Source organism: Camelus dromedarius, chromosome 1 (genome assembly GCF_036321535.1).
Source record: "Camelus dromedarius isolate mCamDro1 chromosome 1, mCamDro1.pat, whole genome shotgun sequence".
Classification (NCBI taxonomy): Eukaryota; Metazoa; Chordata; class Mammalia; order Artiodactyla; family Camelidae; genus Camelus; species Camelus dromedarius.
The window spans coordinates 118,491,487-118,513,799 of NC_087436.1; the positions used below are offsets into that span (position 1 = coordinate 118,491,487).

The 22,313-nt window shown below is 49.2% G+C and overlaps 2 protein-coding genes across 6 annotated transcripts in view; one reads left to right on the forward strand and one right to left on the reverse strand.

Moving 5' to 3' along the window:
• The window catches only part of EVC2 (EvC ciliary complex subunit 2), a 123,398-nt gene extending 122,159 nt beyond the window's left edge, over positions 1-1,239 (reverse strand). The window contains exon 1 of one of the 2 annotated variants that reach the window (XM_064488136.1): positions 1,178-1,239. In XM_064488136.1, coding sequence (XP_064344206.1) covers positions 1,178-1,231 — 54 coding nt within the window. In that variant the 5' untranslated portion in view covers positions 1,232-1,239. Of the gene's footprint in view, positions 1-136; positions 286-1,177 lie in introns of those variants that run through there. The other variant, XM_031437527.2, reaches the window with a different exon arrangement.
• Positions 525-22,313, forward strand: part of EVC (EvC ciliary complex subunit 1) — a 66,849-nt gene continuing 45,060 nt past the window's right edge. For all 4 annotated transcript variants that reach the window (XR_010381951.1, XM_031437594.2, XM_064488167.1 and 1 more), the window contains exons 1-6: positions 525-713; positions 6,806-6,931; positions 12,732-12,815; positions 15,017-15,249; positions 16,657-16,741; positions 21,126-21,224. Coding sequence is in view for 3 of the 4 variants with exons in the window: in XM_031437594.2 (XP_031293454.2) it covers positions 540-713; positions 6,806-6,931; positions 12,732-12,815; positions 15,017-15,249; positions 16,657-16,741; positions 21,126-21,224 (801 nt within the window). In the remaining variant the exon portion in view is untranslated. The remainder of the gene's footprint in view (positions 714-6,805; positions 6,932-12,731; positions 12,816-15,016; positions 15,250-16,656; positions 16,742-21,125; positions 21,225-22,313) is intronic.

The window sequence follows — 22,313 nt, forward strand, 5'->3', positions numbered from 1 at the left end:
ATCCCCAGTACCTCCATTAAAAATAAATAAATAAGCCCAATTATCTCCTCTCCCCAAAATTAAAAAAAAAATTTTTTTTAAAGTTACTCAGGTCGTCAGGCTAACAGCTTAACAAAGCGTAAGCACGCAACTTAACTGAGCAACGCCCTCCTCCGTAGCTGGGGTTCCCTTCCCCGCTGGAAGTCAAGAAGCCGATGCAAAACAAGACTCCTGCCCGAAGGCCCTCCTCGCTGAGAAGCGCCCCTCGCCGCGGGGCATGCTCAGTGGAAAGGCAGGGCTGGGGCGGGGGTGGCTCAAAGTTTGGGCGGCGGGTCCAGGCTCCGCCCTGCGCGGGGCCGCGCTGGGCAGGGGGAGAGGAGCGGGAGGAAGGAGGCTGCGCAGGCCGGAGAAGTCGGCGGAGCGCGCCCCGCGCCCCTGGCCCACGGTGGGGGGCCCTATCCGGCGTCGCGGGCCTGGCGGGGATGGTGCCCCGGGCGGCGGGCCCGGGCAGCGCGCGGCGGCGGGCAGGATGCGGCGGGCGGGCCGCCTGAGCGCCCCCGATGGCCCGCGGCGCGGCGACCTGCGGGAGCGACGCGCGGCTGCTGCTGGGCCGGGACGCGGTGCGGCCGGCGCCCGCCCTGCTGGCCCCCGCCGTGCTGCTGGGCGCCGCGCTCGGCCTCGGCCTCGGCCTCTGGCTGGGCTGCCGCGCCGCCCGCCCGCGGCCTCGGCACCAGGTAGGCCGGGGTGTGAGGGTGCACGCGGCGCGGTCCTCCTCGGCTCTGGGGTCCGGGCTCTGGGGTCCGGGCTCCAGCCCCGGCTCTGCGTCCACTTGAGCGTGTTCGCGGGCATCGTGCGCAATGGGCCCTGTGCGGCAGGGTTCCCCGGGTGCTCCAGAGGCGGCTGGAGACTGTGATTTCAGAGGGAAGCGGCCAAATGAGGGAAGGCTGTGGCTTGGGGTACCCCAGAGGTGTCTGCACCATCCAACAGCGCTGGATGACGTTAGCCCCTGAACGCCCGGGAGCCTGTCTCCTCGTCTGTAACAGCAAGGATTTGGACTGGTGGGTCCCGCTCAGCGCGGTGGACAGGAGGACTGGGGATTCCCACCCCTGGGTGCCCGTTCTGCTTCCTTGCTGTGTGGATCACCCAGCTAGCCCCTCAGGAGCCCCCGCTGCTACATCAGCATGCGCTCAACACTTACCCAAAAGTTTGCTGAGCACCTTCTACTGCCTGCCACTAGGCTTAGACGCCCCATCAATGTGCGGGGAAGACCCTGCGCCTGCCCCTGGAGGTTCACAGCCTTCAGAGGGAGACAGAGATGGACAGATTCCAAGTAAACATTTTATTATAACAGCCTGATGAGTTCTGTGATGGGGAAATGAAAAATACTAGCATTTATTGAATGCTGGCTGTATGCCAGGCACTGACCCTCTACCTGAATGATCTCACTGAATCTCCAAGACAGCTTTGTGAGCTTGTGCTATTAATGTCCCCATTTTTCAGATGAGGAAACTGAGGCACAGAGAAGTTAAAATAACTTGCCAAAAGGATAGGTGTGTGTCTAACCCCAAAGCCACCATACTGGAGGTGGAGGGAATGGGTCACAGGTGGCCACCTGACGGAATTAACGGATGCTTCATACAGCTGTTGTAGAATCAGATGTTGTGTGGAGATGTGGAGCATCCGACAGTCATTCGATCAACGGTGATATGATCAGTGTTTTAGGACCCTGCAGCTTTGACCTCATAGAAGCAGAAAGTGTGGTGGGATCTGGGATAAGGTAGTATGGTCTTGTTCCCCTACTCCTGGCCCACGTGAGAAGGAGATGAACCCAGCAATGGTAAGCCAGGCTCTCTCACCTGGCAGGTGACTTCCGGAGTTCGTGCGACATAGGTTGAAACTAACCACGTGCAAGGTGCTTGTAGGTAGGTTTGAGGTTGTCGCATCCTGCTGGTGATTGAGACAGGCTCCTTGTGTGAAGAGGGAAGTAACACGTCAGAGTCTTTCCTGGGTGCCAGGCCCCGGGCCAGGTGCTTGTGGGCATTTGCTTCTGGATCCTCACTCCAAGCCTCTGCGTGTTGACTGTCGTTATCCTCATTTTCCAGTGAGGACATCAAGGCTCTGGAAGGCTGTTCTTTGTCCAGGGGCACACAAGGGGTGAGCAGGGGGGGTGGACTTCAAGCCCAGCCTGTCTGAACCCCTAAGTCAGAGCTTTTAACCACCTGCTACCTGCTGAAGCGGCACGTGGTATCTGTCTTAGTCTGTTCAGGCTGTGATAATAAAAATACCATAAACTAGGTAGATTTTGAACAGCAGAAACTTATTTCTCACAGTTCTGGGAGCTGGAAGTCCAAGGTCAGGGTGCCAGCATGCTGGGCTCTGGCGAAAGTCCTCTTCCAGGTTGCAGAAAGCTGACTTCTGTGTCTTCGCAAGTCAGAAGGGGCAGTGGAGATTGCAGGGGCCTCTTCTATCAGGGCAGTAATCCCATTCATGAGGACCTCACCCTCACGACCTGATCACCTTCCAGAGACTCCACCTCCCAATACCATTGCGTCGAGGATTAGGATTTCAACATAAGAAGCCAGCCGGGGTGGGGTGGGGTGGGGTGGGGACAGCGGGACACAAACATTCAGACTTTAGTGGTAGCCCAGAGGCTCACAAGCTGCCTGGGTTTGCACAGCTGGTCCGTAACAGCTACACTAGTCCAGCTGAAGGTGGTGGTGGCTCAGACTAGGCTTGTAGCCATGAGGGGGGTCTCTGGCTCAAGGGTGGGGCTGGTGGGATTTTCTGATGGTGTGGATGTGACCTTGGCAACTCTTTTTTCCTACGTATCCTCCTTTATTTCATCTCCTGCCTCTAGTCTCCATTTACAAAATGTACATCCAACAATATGACTGTCCTGGTTAAAAAGCTCCACTGGCTCCTGGTTGCCCACTCAAGCTCATGTCCGTTTTCCCAGCATGGTGCATCAGGTGGCTTACCGTCCCCGGGGCATCCAGCCACCCAGAGTCCCCTTGGTCCCCAGATGCCTCTGCACTTGTGCTCATCTGTTCTCTGCCAGCCGAAACCTTTCTCGTCCTCTTGTCCTCTCGTCCCGCTCATCCTTCAGGACCCAGAGAGAAATCCACGTAGGAAAGTGTCCCAACCCTCAGGCTAGATCAAGCACTTCCTCTCTCATGGGTCCTGGACACTCTGTCCTCCTCTGGTCCAAGTCACCCAGCTCACAATTCTATCTTGGACCACTTTCCTTTTGCGGTTTTTGTTTTATTTTATTAGTTTTCTTTATTTCATCATTGAAACGTTTTTTTGACATCAAAGTGACACATGCATGTAATTTAAAATGTTCACCCCACCCATTTCCCACTTCTGCGAAGCCACCTTGTTCAATTCTTGTTCAGCTGGCTATTTTGGTCATTTACTTTCCATTTCTGAATAACTTGTTTACATGGCTGCTTGACTTCCCACTATGGAAGTGGGGAGTGATTTTGCTTTCTTTTCTCCCCTCCTTCATATTTATATCCCCCTCCCACTGTCCACCACTGCAACCTCCACCTCCCTGTGTGGTTATAGGGTAATTTTGGTTAAATCAGTATTTGGTGTTTTCATTATTCCAATTTTGTAAACTTAATTCACTGGAAGTCAAGGATTAGCTGTAATTATGGTTACTTTCTTTTTTTTGCACAATATTTTGTTTTCTCTGAAATTAATAATTACCCAGTTTTTTCATTTCCTTAGATTCTATATACTTACCGTTCATTTCACAATAAACTCTTCCCTATTCGTCTACATCTCCTCTTAAGACATTAGGTATTTGATCAGTTTTATCTTTTAGAAAAACTTCTCTTCCAAAAAGCTTCTGACCTCTCCCATCTCAGCTGGTTGCGTCTAGACCATTGCTGCACTCAGTGTGGACCAGACCTGCAGCATCAGCATCCCCTGGGAACTTGTTAGAAATACTAGTTCTTGGGCCCCACCCCAGACTCACCGATGAGAATCTCTGGAGGTGAGTCCAGCAAGCTGAGTTTAACAAGCTCTCCCGTGACCTTTCTGTTCCTGAATTTCGAGAAGCAGCCGCTGTAGGCTTTTGCTGCCACCACTGGGACTTCTCAGGGCCACTGGGTGGAAACTTCTGCACCTCTCTCCTGGGATGGACCCTCTTTCAGGATCCCCTCCACTGTCTTTCTTGGGTAATTTCCTTATTCAGCTGCAGCACATCCTCTAGTAGCTTTCTGAGAAAAAGATGAATAGAAGTTCTTTTGAGAATTTCTGTGTCTGAAAATATCTATGTTCTTCTGTCTTTATACTTAATTCTCCAGGTTGAAAATAATCTTTCTGCAGAATTTTGAACATTTTTCACTATCTTAGAGCTTCCATTGTTGATGTTAAGAAATTGGGTTGTGTTTTGATCCTTAATACTTTGCATGGAATCTTTTTTTTTTTCTTTTGCTCCTCTGTAGAATCTTAAAAGATTCTGGCTTTGCTCCCAGTATGTGAAGTGTACCAGGGTGGGTCTTGGTGGTAGTCGAATGCCGTCCATTGTACTGTGCATTCTGTTTTTGTTCTAGAAACTCATTTTCTTGATTCTTTGATGACTCTTTTCCTTTTAAATGTTCTGTTGCTTCTTTCAGGAACTCCTATCAGTTTTTGGCTGAGTTGGGCCTCTGAAGTTTTCTTTCTGCTTGTTTTCCATCTCCTTACATTTTTACACTGTTTCCTGGGAGACTTTTCTCAACTTTATACTTGTAATGAGTTTTTCACATTTTTAATTTTCAAGAGTTCTTATTTGTCCTCAGAACATTCTATGTTTACACTATCCTGTTCTTATTTTGTGAATGTGGTATCTCTTCTTATCTCTCTGAGGACATTACTTTTGTTCGTTTTCAGTTTTCTTGGACACATTGGGGGTCCATGCAGTGTCTATTTTCTGCTTGCTTTTTCCTTTTGTTTGTTTTGGGGTTTGTCTTTCATATTGGAGTCTGTCCTCAAATGGCTGGTGACCCTTGACCTCCTGGTCCTTTTTAACTGGGGAGCAGAAACCTGATTCTCCCCCACAAGGTGAATGAGGTTTTTCTCCTGGAGTCTTTACTGTAGGGTGATGTGACTGAGTTCTTCCCTGCAGACGCCTTGGACTGGTCAGCTACAACCACCAAACAAACAACCCTTAAATCTCTGGCTTCATCATCTAACCCTGTCTACCTCACCCCAGACGGCTCCAGCCACATGGACTTCCCTGGACGTGCCAAGCATGCCCCTGCCTCAGGGCCTTTGCACCTGCTGTGCCCTTGCCCTGGAATGCTTGTTCCTGAGATACCTGAATGGCTTACTTGCTTTCTCACTTCCTTCAAGTTTTTTTTTTTTCAAATGCCGCCTTGTCCAAGAGGCCCTCCCCTCGCATCACTCTCCATTCCCCCATCTTCTGTTAGTTTTCCCTATAGTACCAGCACTTACCGCCTCTGACATACTATATATTTATTTCTTTGTTTGCTTATGCCTGTCTTCTGTCTCTAGAATGTAAAATCCCTGAAGGCAGGGGCTTTACTCATTTTGTTCATTACTCTATTCCCAGCAATAGAATAACGCTTGGCACTGAATAGATGCTGTGTGGCAGTTGCTGCTTAACAGAGTGACAAACTGGTGATATTTCTTCATACCCAGAAGCAGCCAGTGGCCAAGGAGAGGTTTGAGAAGTGTCTCTGGCATAATAGGATTTTAAATACAGTTGATAATTCTGCAAGTGATTTTACAGAACAGATACGGAAGCATTGCTCCTGTGGGAGACGCAGGGTGGGGCTTCTATAAGATTATGGTCATAACCTTTTCGTTAATCCATCAATACGTAACCTTGTTTTATATGTATTTCTGTTGAAAGACACCTTATTTAACGTATTGTTGATTCATTAACCTTGAACTCATGCCAGCAGCACTGTAACACACGCCCAAACAGAGCCAGTTAACACATGCATTTTCTCCATAAAGCACATTGCAGCCTTCTTGTGCTTAGAAACACTAGACAGCACTTCAGCACACTTCAGGGGTCATTTTAAACAACAAAATCATCCACAAAAAGCACAGAGATGTGAAAAAGGAATGGCACTAAATCGAACTTGGAAAGGACGCTTGCTTGCAGGATGGGCTGAAAACAAGAAGGCAGAACCAGAGCATTGCCTTGTTCAAACTCAGCTGGAAATCGCATGTTGGGCAACTCAAAGTTTTGACAGTTCTGCTCATGTCCAGGAATGACCACAGCAGCTCACAAGTGCTGATTTGGGGGTGGCCAAAAGTTATAGCAGGTAGGCAAACTTGCCAATACAGAGTCCACAAATAATGAGGATCGACTATAGTTCACCCTAGAGGCCATCCTATAGTTTAAGGTTACCTAAAGTATTTTCTTAAAAATCATGCAATGCCATTATTGGAAATAACAAGAGTATTAATATGTTTGGGTCATTCTCCATGTTGAGCTGTTACCCTGTCCCCGCCCCAGAAGGCGCTCACAGGCTTCCAGGGGTGGCGGGGGTGGGGGGTAGATTCGGGCACCAACTCAGAAGAACAATGGAATGAGCTTCGTTCCAAGTATTGCCCCCAGGCCCTGAGGACACACTGAGATGGGGCTTTGGGGGGTTTCTCAGGAAGGGGACACCTGGACAGTCTTGAAGGATGTAGCTGACCACAGGTGGGCATGGGAGCACTGCACAGAGAGGTCCAGGCACTGGCCTGGAGATGAGCAGACATGACTGCTGGGGGTGGGGGCTGATGGCTAAAGTTGCAATGACCCCATGGTTGACCGATTCAATGTGCTCTCCCATCCTGCCCCGCCTTTGGATTTTAGAAAGACGACACTCAGAGCCTACTCAAGAATTTGGAGTCTAACGTACAGACCCCGTCGGAAACTGGCTCCCCATCCCAGAGGAGGAAGAGAGAAGTGCCAACGTCCAAGGACGAGGAGGCTCTGGATGTAAGCTGGGTGTCGGGGGTGTTGGAGGAGGTTCCTATTGGGTGTCCCTGTGTCCTACCTGCATGGCGTCCAGACAACCCACTGGCATCTCATGTCCCAACAGGCTTCTTTTGGGGGTGTAATTTACATGTAATAAAATGCACGGATTTGAAGTGGACAGTTTGATGAATGAGAAATGTTTCCACCTTTGTAACCAAGACCCCAATCAGGAATGTTCCTAACTCTGGAAAGTTCTCTAGCGCCCCTTCCACAGGCAGCCGCTGTTGTGATTTCCATCTCCAAGACTGGTTTTGCTCTTCTCAAAGCTTCTGTAAATGCCAGCATATGCTTCCTTGTGCCTGCTTGTCCGTGTCCTTGTTTCACTCATCAGTGATTCTTTGACTCGCTCCATCCACTGTGGGAATGTGCACACAGTGTGGGGTTTCTGGGAACGTTTGTGTATAAGTTTGTTTCATTCTTTGTTTTATTTCTTTTAAGTTAAAATCTAGAATGGGACTTCTGGGCCTCTGAAGGCGATATTAAAAGGTAGCTGGCCCCTGTACCTTCCTTATGGTCCCCTCTGCTCTCTGTCCAGCCTGAGCCGGTTCCTAGGGCGTCACCTCCTGTGTGAGCTCCATGGGTGAGGAGGGGTTTCCTCCAGAGATGTGTTATTCCCGGTCACTTCCTGGCCCCTGAAAGTACCACAGACAACCGTCAGTCTGCCTCAATTGTCCAAAGGTGAATACAGGTATCTAGGTAGGTAGGTAGAGAGAAAGAGGGAGAGAGATGCTGGGAAAAGGGGAAAGATTGAGCTAAGTTTCTTGTTTAGCACCTGCTGAATTCCAGGCATTTTCACGTGTGTCATTTTTAAGTGATGTGAACACGCACGTGAGTTGTTTTCATGCAGTCCTCTCAGCACCCCATGGCCTGGCTTATACACCCATTGTCCAGATGAGGAAGCCAAGACTCAGGGAGCTCGGTCACTGTCCCGAGTCCCGTGGCTGAGATTTGGACCTGGGTCCAGTCAGCCCCTGCCCGGGAGGGCAGCCCTCCCCACCGCCTACCGCCTCTGACATTTCAGTCCTGGTCTGCAGCCTCTGCTTACCACGGGCGGAAAGTGGGCTGGGTGTTTTAAAACGAATTTCACAAGGAAGTTTGAAATCAGTAAGGGAAGCTTCTAGCGATCTGAAAAATCATTTTCGACAGTCATCTGCTGCTGCTGCTTCACAAGGATTCTGGAGACAGGGCTTCCCTTGCCCACACTGGGCAGTCCCCGTGGAGGGACTGGCCGCCCTCCCCGGGGCCGACGTGGGGAGCTGGCAAGGAAGCGAGAGTGCCCGGCAGTCCAGAGTGGTGGCTTCCCGGAGATGAGTCGGCACTTCGTCTGTGCTCTGTGTCTCTGGCCCTTACTCTTGGACTCTCTGTTTCTAGGTGCTTGTCTCTCCCGTGTGTCCACGTCTGTGTGGGTGTATCAGTGCATCTCTCTGTGAGCCTATCTTTTTTGGTGTCTCTCTCCGCATGCATCTCTGTGGGCCTGTGTATACCTGTCTGACAGTGACAGTTTTGAGGGTTTTTTTTCCCATGAGAAATCAGTTTATTAGAGGGGAGACTGGGGAAACCGCTCTCCTTTATGAAAGGAAACTGAGGGCAGCTCCTGGAGGCCCAGGAGGGGAGTCCGGGGCAGCGTCGCTCCAGCCCGAATCGGGCATTCGTTCCTCTGTTACTCAGACTTGGCCTCAAGCTTTCTGTTCCCATCATGACATCTTATTAAAACCCTGCTCACAGAAATGAAAACATATGTCCACATAAAAATGTGTACACAGATGTTCACGACAGCCCATTTCACAATAGCCAAAACGCAGAGACTCAAATGTCCACCAGCTGATGGAATAAACAGAATGGTCTGTCCATACCGTGGAATACTATTCAGCCATAAAAACAGCATGAATGAACCTTGAAAATTGTACACTCACTGGAAGAACCTGTCTCAAAAGACCACATGTTACAGGATCTATTCATCAGAAATGTCCAGAACAGGTACACTTTCAGAGACAGGAAGTGGATTGGTGGTTGCTCAGGCTGGGGATGGGAACAGGGGGACTAGGGGTGATAGCTAAAGGTTTTGGGGTTTCTTATTGAGATGATAAAAATATTCTAAAGTCAACATATCTGTGAATATACTAAAAATTATTAAATGGTACAATTTACATGGTTCAATTGCATGCTCCGTGAATTCCATCTCAATAAAGCTATTCTTAAAAGCCCTGCTCCGACAGCTGGTAGCCTCAGAGAGGATGGAAACAACACTGTTTTCGGATCCAGAATCCTGGAACCCAGGGCCAGCTCTGTCTGTTTGCTGTGTGATGGTGGGCAAGAAACACAGCCTCTCTGAGCCTCAGGGTTCTCAGCTTGATGATGACAGTAATGATTGCCACTCCCTGGGATCACCCATGAATCAACTCTGCGAACATTTATACCATAGGGTGAGTGCTCAGGGCCCTTGTTTGTGGGAGAGACAAGTCTCTCTGCCTCCCCGGAAGGCTAACCCATTTCTTCTGCATGCTTTACCTGTTAACTATTTAGCTGTGCCTCACCCATGCCCATTATCAAGCTAATAATTGCCAAGAGTTAAGTTACAGATCTGCCCGTTCCGGTGACTGGCTCGCCAAAACGCCCCTGCCTTCTGCAGTGCGAGCTTGTCAAAGAATGTGGGCAGGGTCGATCTCGACAGGCTGAGTTGTACTGTAACCCCGATGTCCTCGGATGCACAGAAAACCAAGGCATTTGGGGTTCATGCCGCTCCTTGCATGAACTCTGTTGATAAACAGCTCACGTCGGCCAAAACCAAACAGCAGATTCCAGAAGGCTCTGAGGCATGCTACTCCACAGCCTCCTCCCATCCCTTGGCTTTGGAGGGGGCGGGCATAGCTCCCCTAAGGGTGTGTGTGTGCATTGGCTAAAAAGAGCACCTTTTGTCCGTGGGTGAGACGGCTTTTCTCTTCCTCCAATTATATTTTAACTAATTTTTCTGAGTGATGGCATTGCTTCAGCTGAGGAAGCTTTACATTGTAAATGTGCACTGCAGCCAATTTGCTGAATAATTGTTATTACTATGGTTGGATGATCAGAACGTGGAGGACACCGAATTTAGTTAGAAGAGCTGTGAAAACTACAAAGAGGCCAGGCTCCCGACCCTCAGTGTCTGCTTCCTTACGGCTCAGGGGGGCCTGCGTCAGTGTCCTTTTCTTCATGTATTTCGTTTGTCACCTGAAGAGCGATGTTGGTTTGGTGTCTTCCCTTTTGAAGATGAACTCTCCAACTTTTGAAGATGAAGGCAGAGACCAAGCCTTCCTCTCACTTTCTACCCCTTTCATTCTGTCCTTTCTTTTCACCTCTGTTTGGAAGAAGTTTAGAAATGCACAATGTCCTCCCTGCTTTTGCGTCTTTCCTTGAAAAAGTATGTCTTCACTGGACACCAGCCGGGGCTGGCTTCATCGGGGTGTCTCCCTTGCCCGGTAACCCTTTCCCCCTAGTTTCTTGACCTTGATGTCTTGAAGTTCTGAATCACTTTTGCGTAAGACCTCCCCGACCGCTTTCATGTTGCACTGGGCCCCAAAGAGGACATCACCAGTTCTGAAGTCACCCTTTTTAATCTCACAGCCACGCTGCGTTTTTATAACTGTCCTCTGGCAAAGACTCAAGCCGGGGGCCGGGCGCAGGCGGTGGTCTGCCAGGAGGGCTTTGAAGCCAGGATGCGATGGGAATTGTATGTTGAAAAGGTGATTTGACTGCCACCTGGAGAATGGATTGGAAGGTGTCCATCTCTGAGCCTCGCTTTGTCTTTCTATCAAATGGGCACGATCATAAAAGCGTGAACTTCCCCAAGCGGACTGCTGTGGGATCATTTAATGAACAACCGTGCGTAAAGCGCTTAACACATAGTAGGCCCTCGAGACATGGAAGGGGAGCCAGTTAGGAGGCTGTTGCAGGTCTTTAGGGTAAATATGATGGCGGCTTGGGCCAGGGCTGTGAATTTGAGAGATATTTAGGAGGTGAAGTTGGTGGGATTTGTGGTTGATGGGACGTGGCAGGTGGGGAGTGGGAGTGGCAGAGCATCTCGGGGTCTGACTTGTGTCCCTGGGGCATGGTGGAGCCGAGCCCGGGCCTTCTCCACTGACTCCCACTCCCCTTTTAATCGCGTGGCTCTTATTCTTGTTCTTATTTGTGTCGTGTTGAAGGAGACAGAATGGTGTCAGCTAAACAGGAGGAACTCCGGAGCCGGGGAATCTGAGTTCAAATCTTGATTCTGGCATTTAGTAGCTGTGTGACCTTGGGCGCATGGCTGAACCTCTCTGTGTCATCTTCCCCAGCTGGGAATGGCAAGGTCCTTGGAAATTTAAGGAGGTAGCGTAAGTTGGTGGTCTTCCCGCATTCTAAGTCGTAAGACAGAGAGAGAAATGGCAGAACTGGGTCCCTGGCCAGATGGCTTCCGCCCGCCCTCCTCAGAGGGATCACAGCGAAACCCCCTCAGGAGAGGGAGGTGGGCCACGTTGCAGGCTCAGGTGCTGTTTGAACACCGCATCTCGTGGGGGAGTGACACATTCTCCCGCATCCCCCCAACAGGCTGTGTGAGTCCAAGGTCTGCTCAGCAGTCAGAAACCGGGCCTTTGTGACAGCGGTTTCTTTAGGATTTCACTGGGAGCAGCAGACCTGACGTAGGTGTGGTTTTCACCTGGCAGTCTGTTCTGAGTCGCTGAGCAGTGATTCCTCACTGTCTAGGGTGCCAGGCTCCTGACCCGTCTGCCTGCTCACCTGCATCCACTTCCTGGTTGTTTGTACCAACCGTGTGAAGGGCAGGGGCAGCCCTAAGGATGCAGAGAGGTGGGGATGTGGACCATCCGTCCCGCTGTGGCCAGGGGAGGTGGTGCCTGAGCACGGTTTGGGGTGGCTCTTTCCTCCCGCGACTTAGAGCCGTCCATTGCCTTGCTTCTCCTCTGCTCTGGCACCTCTGCGGGGGCTTTATCTGCGCCATCTTTGAGGGCGGGTACACTGCCTGCTTACTCTCTGGGAAACTGAGGCTCAGAAAAGTGAAACGATCTGCCCAACCACTTCTTTTCATTGAAGGGTGTAATAGAAAGTCTTGCATGAATATTGCCACATGGATGTGTTTGTACACCTGGGAGTGCTAAAATTATTCTGTGTTTTCTTATTCCACCAGAAGGCAGTTCACAATTTTAGGAAATTTTTTGGTATTATATTATTTAAATCCTTAGTTCTCCCAAAGTGGAAGACTTGGAATTAAGTGGAGAATGTGCTATTTAACATCTGTTCATTCATCCATCCACCCATCTGTATATCCCTCCCTCCTGCATCCATTCATATACCTGTCTGTCCACCTATCCATCCACCTGCCTGTCTATCTGTCCATTCATATGTCTTATCAGTCCATCCATTCATGCATTTTTTTCTGTCCATCCATCCATCCACCTGCCCATCCATTCATATGTCCACCTATCCATCCATTCATCCATTCACCTGTTTTTCCATTTCTCTATCCATCTATCCATCCATCCATCCATCCATCCGTCCACTCACCCACCCACCCATCCATCTATCCATCCACCCGAGTTTCCATCCACCCGAGTTTCCATCCACCCATCCTTCTAGCAAGTGAGCACTTACTTGGATCTAAATATGCCTATTACGGTCCCTTCCCAAAGCCACTGTTGCAAGTGGCATGTAGCATTTTGGAAACTCTTGGTGGTTTGTCCTTCATTTTACAGAAAGCTCCCCCATGCCATTTGTTCTTCTTCCTTCCCAGGAATGTGACCCGTCTTTCAACAGCAATATCACAGCGTTTGCACTGAAGGCAAAAGTCGTCTATCCCATCAATCAGAAGTTCCGGGTGAGACTCCTGAGCTCTGTCTTGAGATCCAGTTATCCAGTAATGTGCTTGAGGTCGGGGTAGGAGAAGAGGGTTTCAGTGTGTAAATCTGGGGTTCTATTTGAGGACTTTATGGCAAGTCATTTTAATAGGATCATTTTGTGGCTTTGTAATGGAGCAGAACTTTAAGGTTAATCCATTTGATGACAGTGTTGTCAGGGACAGGGTATGCCCATGGTATAGCCAGGTATCCCCAGGGACACCAGTTGACAGCACAGTAGGGCAACATCTGCCCTGCTCTTTTTTTTTTAAGTATAGTTGATTTACAATGCGGTGTTTCTGGTGCACAGCATAGTGACCCAATTATTATATATAGATTCATATATTTATATATGTATGTACGTTTTATGCCCTGCTCTTTTAACGCTATTACAAATACTGATGCTGACACAAGTTCCCAACATTAACCCTCATTCACCGGCCGGGACTATGCCAGCAGCTGACACTGAACACTTCGCGGGGCTGGGGCGGTGCTGAGCGCTCGTCTCGCACTGGCATTTCGATATTCCTCGCCACAACCCTCTGTGGTAAACGATATTGTTATCTCCACTTAATGCATAAGGCCACTGAGGCCCAGAGAAGCTAATGACCTGCCCAAGGTGACACAGCTGGAAGGGGCAGGGCAGAGTCAAGCCCTCAGGTCTTACACCTGAAGCCAGGAGTGCACACCTGCGGCCGGGAGTTTTGCAGAGAGCGGTGTGTTCCTTGATGCTCAGGGAACCCGCAACCTATGAGATGCTCCAGGAAAGAAAGTTTCCTGGTCAAGTAAGCTGAGGAAGGTGCTGCCTGCTCTCCTGGCCGTGAAGAGGACAGGCTCTTGTGTCACAGACTCAGACCCAACTCCCATCTCAGCCTTTAACCCTTGACCATTCCTTGACTTCTCAGGGCCTCAGTTTCTTCATCTATAAAATGGGGGTAAAGGGCCCTATTGCCTCACTGAGCTATTTGGAGGGTTATATGGGGTGATAGACAGGGGGCTTAGAACAGTGTGTGATGTCTCAGCACTCAATGCCTGTTCAGGTTTTGAAATTCTTACTTGCTTTTGAGGACAGCCAGACCATATCAAAGGCTCTGAGAATTCCTGCCCCAGAGAGATGATTCTACCTTGTTACGGAGACTTTCCCAAACTAATTTTTCTGTGGAACCCTTGCAGCGAGCAGTCACTGGTGACAGTTCATGGAACTGCTCCCCAGAACACACGCTGGGAACCACTTCCTTCACTATCGGGTGGGTGGGTGAAGGGGTAGAGCTCCCAGACCAGGGGATTACTCACCGTCAGCACCCCTGCCGGGCAGGCTCTGCAGTGAACACTGAGGATTAGCCAGTGGTCAGGAAAGCACTGTCCTCACGCCGGAGGCCCTCACAGCTGGGGCAGATTGCAGGATGGCCCATGATAACAGGCAGGACAGAAGTGACCGGGGACCTGTGGAGCACAGTGTGGGCTGGGCCTGGGTACCAGGGAAGGAGAACTCAAGGGTCTGTGTCTGGAGGGAAGGATGCTTCAGCCCCGCGGATGAGGAGTGAGGGGGGTTCTGGCGGGGGACCAGAGTCTGGGAAAGCGCAGAAGCATGGAAGGATGGTGAGAGTTTGGAGCTGACCACCAGCTCAGTACCACCTGGGCATGCGCCTCGGGGAGCCACAGGGGATGAGACTGGACACAGGGGCGACAGACATTCGCTGAGCCCTCCAGCTGTGATGTCATGTGGTCCTGGCGGTGCGTGGGGCTTCAGTTCCTTAATAAAGGCCCCGATCCTCTGGAGGGCAGGTTAGTGGGCAGAGCAGGCCCGGGGGTCTGAGAACACAGAGAGAGAGGGGGCAGGGCAGGCAGGCTGCTGTGGAGGAGGTCAGAGCCCGCAGCAGTGTGGGTGCAGGGGGCCACTGGGGAAGACACGGAGGCTAGTTGCTGCGGGGGGAGGAGCCTGGTGCCGAGGGGCTGGCCTCCGGGACAACTGATGTGCCAGGAGCTGTGGTACAGGTCCCTGGGGCACAAGTGTGTGGGTGTGGCCGTGACCCTGGGACAGAAGCTCTAAGGTGTCCACTCGCAGGCCTCCCCAGTCTGGTCTGCCTGGGAGCCACCATCACGTGTCACTGGTGGAATTGTGGAAACACACGCATGACAGGTCACGTGGACTGAGAACGGGCTTTCTCTTCTGCCACCCCAGCCTCTGGCCGACGGTTCCTCCAACCCATCTCTGCACGAAAACTTAAAGCAGGCAGTCTTGCCGAACCAGCCGGTGGAGGCGTCCCCTTCCAGCAGCCTGGGGAGCCTGAGCCAGGCTGAGAAGGACGACTGCAGCTCCTCGTCCAGCATCCACTCAGCCACCAGCGACGACAGGTTCCTCGGCCGCACCTTCCTCCAGGCGAGCAGCTTCCCCGAGGCGCTGACCTGTGAGAGGTGAGGTGGGGGTGGGATGGAGACCGCTCGGCTGTGTCATTGTCAACAAAGGACATGGAGGCCCAGAGAGGTTAAGGACTCAGCCACGGACACCCAGAGACCCAGTGTCAGAGCTGACGCTGATCGTGTGGTGTTGCCAGCCTCGGGGCTAGGGAGCCAGGCCTGAGCCTTGGGGAGAGAAGTCATGGGGCCTCCTTTATCACTGATGTGCCCCGGGCATCACACAGCAGCCGCTAGCTCTGGTTAAGTGCCTTTGGTGTTCAGGGCAGTGTTGAGCACTTTACAGGGATTCATTATCTCATGAACACGAGGACCAGGTCTGTCTTGGTCACCACTGTTTTACTGCCCAGTGGGAGCCTGGGACAGGCGCAGTGATGAATAAGTCTTAATCAGTCAGTGAATTCATTTCTCTTAACAGCCCTAGGTTGTTAAGGTTGTAAAGTAGAGGCTAATATTGCCCTCATGTTACAAAGAAAATAACAAGACACAGAGATGCTGAGTGACTTGCCCGAGGTCACACAGCATGTGCGTGATGGAGCTGGGTTTGACATGCCACCTGATCTTGCAGCCCATGCTGTCTATCCCCACACTATCTAGGCCAGAGCAGGGCTCAGCATGCAGTAAGTGCTCAAGAAACTACCCATCAGGTGTGTGTGTTGGTCCTCAGGCCTCTCGGCTGTGAACCTGCGTGAGTCCAAGGGGTCCTGGGTAAGATGAACCGGGCACAGCCCAGCTCAGGGCTGGGGAAAGAGTGAGCTCAGAACCCTGCGCATGGTACTGGCCCTGCAGGTGGCCCCCGGAAGGAGGGGCTTCATTGAACTGCAGCCTTCTTGGCTCGCCCGCCTGGCTGGGAAGGGATGTTTCTGAGCATTCGGATGGAGAGGACTTGTAACAGTTCAGTGGGAGTGTAGTCATTTAAGTGCATTTGCCTCTGTAGGAGAAAAGGTCATAGGCGTTTATTTATACCCTGCTGTTTACCTGCCTCAGTGACCGTGTGACCGCTACTTGATTTCTCTCACCCTTGATTTCCTGAGTCAGTTTTCTCATCTGTAAAATGGGCATGAGAATGTGTATATGAGGGCAGAGAGGAAGGGTGACACGTGACATTAGATGTGAAAATGCCAGAGGCAGGGGGAGGTTGTTATTTTTCTTTCTCTCACCTTCTATCTCTTCCTGTGTTCTGTCTGTGATGTCTCAGGCAGCTGTTCCTTCTGATCACAAATGGGTTTCAAATAGCTCCCTTGATTCCTCCTTTTGTGCCTTGAGTGGCTGTTTGCAATCTCTGCAGGCTGCAGAATTTAAAATCTGGAGTCTTGTCCTGAGCAGGGCTGTACTTATAACTCAGTAACCTCACCCCTCACTTCAAACACTCTGAAAGTCTCTTCTGTTTCTCTTTGAACTTCTCAGTGTGGACCTTGACTTGTGCATCTACAACCTTCACTTGAAAGATCTACTGCATCTGGACGCAGCGCTGAGGCAGGAGAAGCACCTGGTAGGTGGAGAGGTCAGGACCTGAGGGTCAGGCTCTCCATGTGCACGGGGTTCCAGAGACCCTGGGGAAACGGGTATCAGTGACAACGGAGCCGCCACAAGAGGAAAGTAGAGTGGCATTAGGCATCAGACCACAGAATGGAAGAGGGATTCCTGCCCGTAGACAGGGTGCAGCATAAGTATTAATCAATGCTTATTTATGCCCAGAGCCGTGGGGGTTAAGCAAAAAGCTGAGCACCTGCTGGTATTTTTGGAGGAATGATAATAGTGAGAATCATATCTATGAGCACGAACTTTATTGAGTGCCTACTACGTACTGGGCACTGAAGGTGTTAACACAGGTGGGCATTTTAAACTTCACACAACCCAGCCACGTGGGGGCCCTTATTATCTTCACTTTACAGATGGGGAAACTGAGGCACAGAGAGGCGGACTGGCCCCAAGTCACAAAGCTCTAAGTTGGACCTGAGACGGGAAGTTGAGCACCTTTTTATGGGCGTGGGTTCTCTAAGTGAGTGAAGGAGGAATCAGGACCACGGACAGCGGGAAACAAGTTTGGTCTCTGCCGGAGGCACATGGTCTCTGAGGGAATCAACACTGGATCCAAGACCCAGGAAGTCAGGGGGGTGAGTCCCTCGGTTGCTACAGGACCCCGTGGAGTTAGCCAGCCATCAAGACCACTGGGGTTAAAAAAGAGGAAGTACTTCTCCCTGAGACACATCCTCTAGTGAGGGAGGGGACCTACAGGGAGAAGGGAGGAGAGAGAAGGCCTGTTGGGAAGAGAACGGGAAGGGGCAGATGAAAAGAGTGACAGCGGGGTAGGAGCAGACGCAGACAGATATCCCACAGGGGCTTCGTTATAAACCAGAGAAATAAAAGAATGTTAAATTGAGGATGCAGCAGAAGGTTATTTTGCTCTGTGTGAGCAGAATGGGCCTCATAAACAGGTGCCAGTATCTGAAACCATAAATCATCCTAGGATTCCAGAAATAGAGCCTGTTCCTGCAGCTCCCTGGACCCCGCCCCTGCAGAGGGCCAGGGACGTGAGGCAGCAGCCCACCTGCAGCCACAGCCTGCTTTCATTCCGCCACACCTGTCCTGCTTGGGGGCAGGTGGCCCTGGCCATTTCCTCAAAGGCTCTGCTCCCTGGAGGGTGATTGTTTCTGTGCTCAGAGCCCCATCCACCTAACAAGTGATGTGGTCCTGGCTGGCCTTGCCCCCGGAGCAGCCAGTCAGTGCCCACAGAGAAGCAGCCTGCTGTCGTGGAGAGAGCATTCATCGTCACTCATCTGCCCATCTTCCCTGTGGGCAGCCTCCCCGCCCTGCTGGACATAGTACTGGGAACAACCATGCCTTTATGGATCCCACTGCCCAGGGGAGAGATGGCAGTCAGCAGACAGCCCAGAATACACAGAGGCAGAATGTACGACACAGCAAGCGATGGAGCACTGTGAGGGTGTGTAAGAGAGGACCTGAGTGAGGGAGGCTTCAGGGAGGTGGAAGCACTTCCCTGGAGGGAGACACTTAAACTGGAACCTAGGAAAGTTCCAGGAGCACCAGATTAGGAGTCAGAAACCTCTGACACCTATGAGCTGTGTGACTTTGCATAAGTTACTTCCCCTCTCTGAGCCACTTTAGGAAAGGTGTGAAAATAATACACTTCTAACACTCACTCCATAGAACTACTAGGAAGTTAAGTTGTCCCTCTTTGAAAGATCTCTGTGGGCAGAGCTCTGGGCTCTGTTGGGCTATGTGACCAGCATCACCATGACACCATTTATTAAGTGCAGGTACTCTGCTTTAAATGTCGGATCTCATGAAACCCTCACTGCTGTTTCACTCATGAGGAACCTGAGGCTCAGAGAGGTCGAGTCAGTTGCCCAAGGTCACACAGCTGGTAAATGGCAGAACCCAAATGAGGTTTGTCTGAGTGCAAGTTCTGTGTATCCTCAGAGCCTAGAACAGTGCTCTGTAGAAATGGGTCCGGCTGACGGCGGCCCCGTCCTGGGAGAGCTGCTTTCTAAGCATGGCCTTTCATTCACTGCAGAGCATGGCTTTGTTGCGTGCAGGATCTATAGAAACTCGGGGAGCAGGTGGGAGCCACGTGACACAAAAGACTTCACATTTTGTTTCTCTGGTAGAGGTCCGTCATCACAGGTCAGGGTTCAGAAGTGACTCAGACCAGATGTGACCATCAAGCAGCCCAGAAGCTTAGAGCTCACTGGTGGCTCTTGAGAAAGACGGCACCAGTGCTGGACTTGTCTAGGACATGGAGAGAAGCCACAGTTGTAACCTTTAAAGCAGAAGGGCAGAGATGAGAACAGAGGAGGGGATGCTGGGGGAGGCTAACATAAGAGGAGCATTAGGACTAGGGGGTTTCTCGTGGTGCTGGAAGATTCTCTATCTTGATTGTGGCCATCGTTCCATGAATCTGTGGCAGGGGAAAATTGCACAGAACCACACGCACATGTAAACACAAATGACATATAAAATGAGTGAAAACTGAGTAAGGTCCGCAGTGCACTGTATTGGACCTATGTCAGTTTCCAGGTTTGGTACTGAGCCCCAGTGATGTGAGGTATCAACCCTGGGGGCAAAGCACATAGAACTCTGTATGATTTGCCCCTTCCTGTAAGTCCGTAATTATTCCAAATTTAAAAGTTTTAAAAGTGGACAGGAATGTAACAAGACTTGTAAACATTACCAATTCCATTTAGGGTCAGAAGGAAAATGGATTTGAGACTAACATCTTGAGAAAAGAATGTCACTTTCACTAGCTTTAGACGTCAATGGATAGAAGGCCAAAACGACGTTTGTCTTCTTAGAGCTCGTTAGTGTTGGCAAGCATGCTGATGTCTGGTGAAGGGTTCTGTTCCTCATGGATGTCCCTTGTGACATGAGGCCATTTGTCCAGATTTCTCGGCTGAGAGTTCCTTAGCTGTAGAATGGGAGAGGTTGTACCAACCTCCCGCGTGCTATGATGATCATCTGAGATAATATATATGTTAGTCTGGCACTGAAGAGTGTTTATCAGACCTTAAAACAAGGGTCACAAACCATGACCCTTGGGCCAATCCAGCCACGCCTGTCTTTTTAACTTATCGCCCATGGCTGCCTTCCTGCTGTAACAGCAGAATTCAGTAGTTGCAAAAGAGATAGTGTGGCCAGCAAACCCAAAAATATTTACTATGTGGACATTTTCAGCAAAAACCTTTTTCTAACCTCTGCATTAAAAATGTCTTAGCACAGGGGCAGAAGGAAAAGACTGAGGCAATATTTTGCAAACCACAGTGTAAGAAAGAATTAGTACCTAGAGCATATAAGAAACTCTCAAACCTCAATAGAAATGAGTAAACAATGCTGTTGGAGAATGAGCAAAAGACATGAACAGATATTTCATCAAAAAGAATGTATTGTCAGCAAGCAAACACACACAAAAGCACATAAAAAGATGTTCAAGACCATTAAACCATTAGGGAAATGCAAATCAGAACCACAGAGAGGTAGGACCACACACCTGTCAGAATGACTAAAATAAAAATGGCAACAACACCAAATGCTGGTGAAGATGTGATGAAACTGGGTCACTCAGACATTGCTGGTGGGAATGTAAAATGCCTTTGGAACACAGTTCAGCAGTTTCTCATAAAACTAAACATGCCATTGCCAGAAGATCCAGTGAGTGGGCTCTTGGGCATTCATCCCAGAGAAACGTGTTCACTCAAAAACCTGTATGTACTGTAAGTCGACAACACTTCAATAAAAAAATAAGAATTAAAAAATAAAAGCCCTGTACATCAAAGTTTATAGCAGCTTTGTAATAGCCTGAAACTGAAGATATTCAGACATCCTGCAGGAGGTAAATGGTTAAACAAATTATGGAGTTGGCACGCTTGGACTTGCCAGGGTGTCCCTGCTCACGGAGTGGTTTAGAGGACATGTCTGTCTATGGAGACAGAGGCCTGGGGTGGATGACTTTACACATCCCGGTTCCATACAACTGTCCCTCTGATTTTTTTCCACAAAGAAGCACTCCCACCTTTGCCTTGTCTGTGTCCTTGACTCACATAAAAATGGAGAACGTGGGGGACCTCCCTCAGAGTAGGCACCTCATGAATTTTTGCTGAATAAATGAACAAAGAAGAAATGAAGCGTTTTTCTTTGGAAGGTTAAGAAAATGCAGTCTATTATAGGCCATTGTCATGATTTTTAATCTGAGGTCTTTTCCAAGACAAAAAGTTTGTGTGTGTGTATTTGTGTGTATGTGTGTATTTGTGAGTGTGTGTGTGTGGACAGGTAAGGAGGGAGGAGGAAGAAGAGGGAGGGAGGGAGGAAGATACCATTGTTTATATCTTTCTCTTTGTTGTTTTCTTTTTTGGCAATAGATGTTTATTCACATTTTTAAGATGTGCCTCCTTGACCTTCTTCCTAAAAAGAAGTCTGATGATGAATTATACCAGAAAATTCTTTCAAAACAAGAAAATGTAAGTCTTCAACATATATTTTGAGGTAACTTAAAAATAGTTTATTAAAATACATAAAACATAATATTATGATATAAAAGTATTTTGGATTTTATGTATTAAAAGCTTATTACAATATACAGTTTTCAATACAAAATAATGATATATAAAAATATATGTACTGGAGGGAGGGTGTAGCTCAGTGGTAGAGCGCATGCTTAGCAGGCACGAGGTCCTGGGTTCAGTCCCCAGCACCTCCATTAAAAAACAAACAAACAAACAAATAAATAAATAAATAAATAAACCTAATTACTTCCCACTCCAAAAAAAAAAAAAAAAAAAAAACCTTAAAAAAGCAATGCTTAAAAATAAATAAATAAAAGTATGTACAAGTTCAAAAATAACAATGTATTATTAAAATGTGGAAAAACATTGGAAATAGAAAAAAAGAGAATGTTGGCTCGTATCCACTCCTCTAAGAGAACCGCTTTTGATGTTATTGTCTGTACAAGTTTGGGGTATTTTTAAATGTGCAATTTGTTTATTGGTTATAACTCCTTATGCTAGTTTGCATACTTCTCTTTTCAATCTTTTATACAAACTTTATATTATTTTATGAGTCAGAGTGGTGGAGTTTGATACCCTGGTTCTGTCTTTCACAAACTCTTAGAATCCTGGGGTCTTTGTGCAGTGGGATGGTAATTCCTGTCCTGCAGGATTACAGAAATGATAAGAAAAATGCATATGAGGCACCTAGCAAAGTAACAGTTAGACCCCAACGGTTACATGAAAGCTGTGATCATCCCCATTACCATCACTACCACAACCATTATCTTCATCATCATCATTATCATCGCCATTATTATCATTTTATTAACAACACAATCACCACCACTATCATTGTCACCATCACCATCTTTATTATTGTCATCATTGTCATCATCATTCTTATTATTACCATCACCACCATTATATTCTCTTTGTCATGATTCTCATTATCCTCATTACCACCACCATCTCCATCCTCCTCCTCATCACCACCACCACAACTATCATTTTCATCATGGCCACCATCATTGATGCCATCGTTCTTGTTACTACCATTGCCAC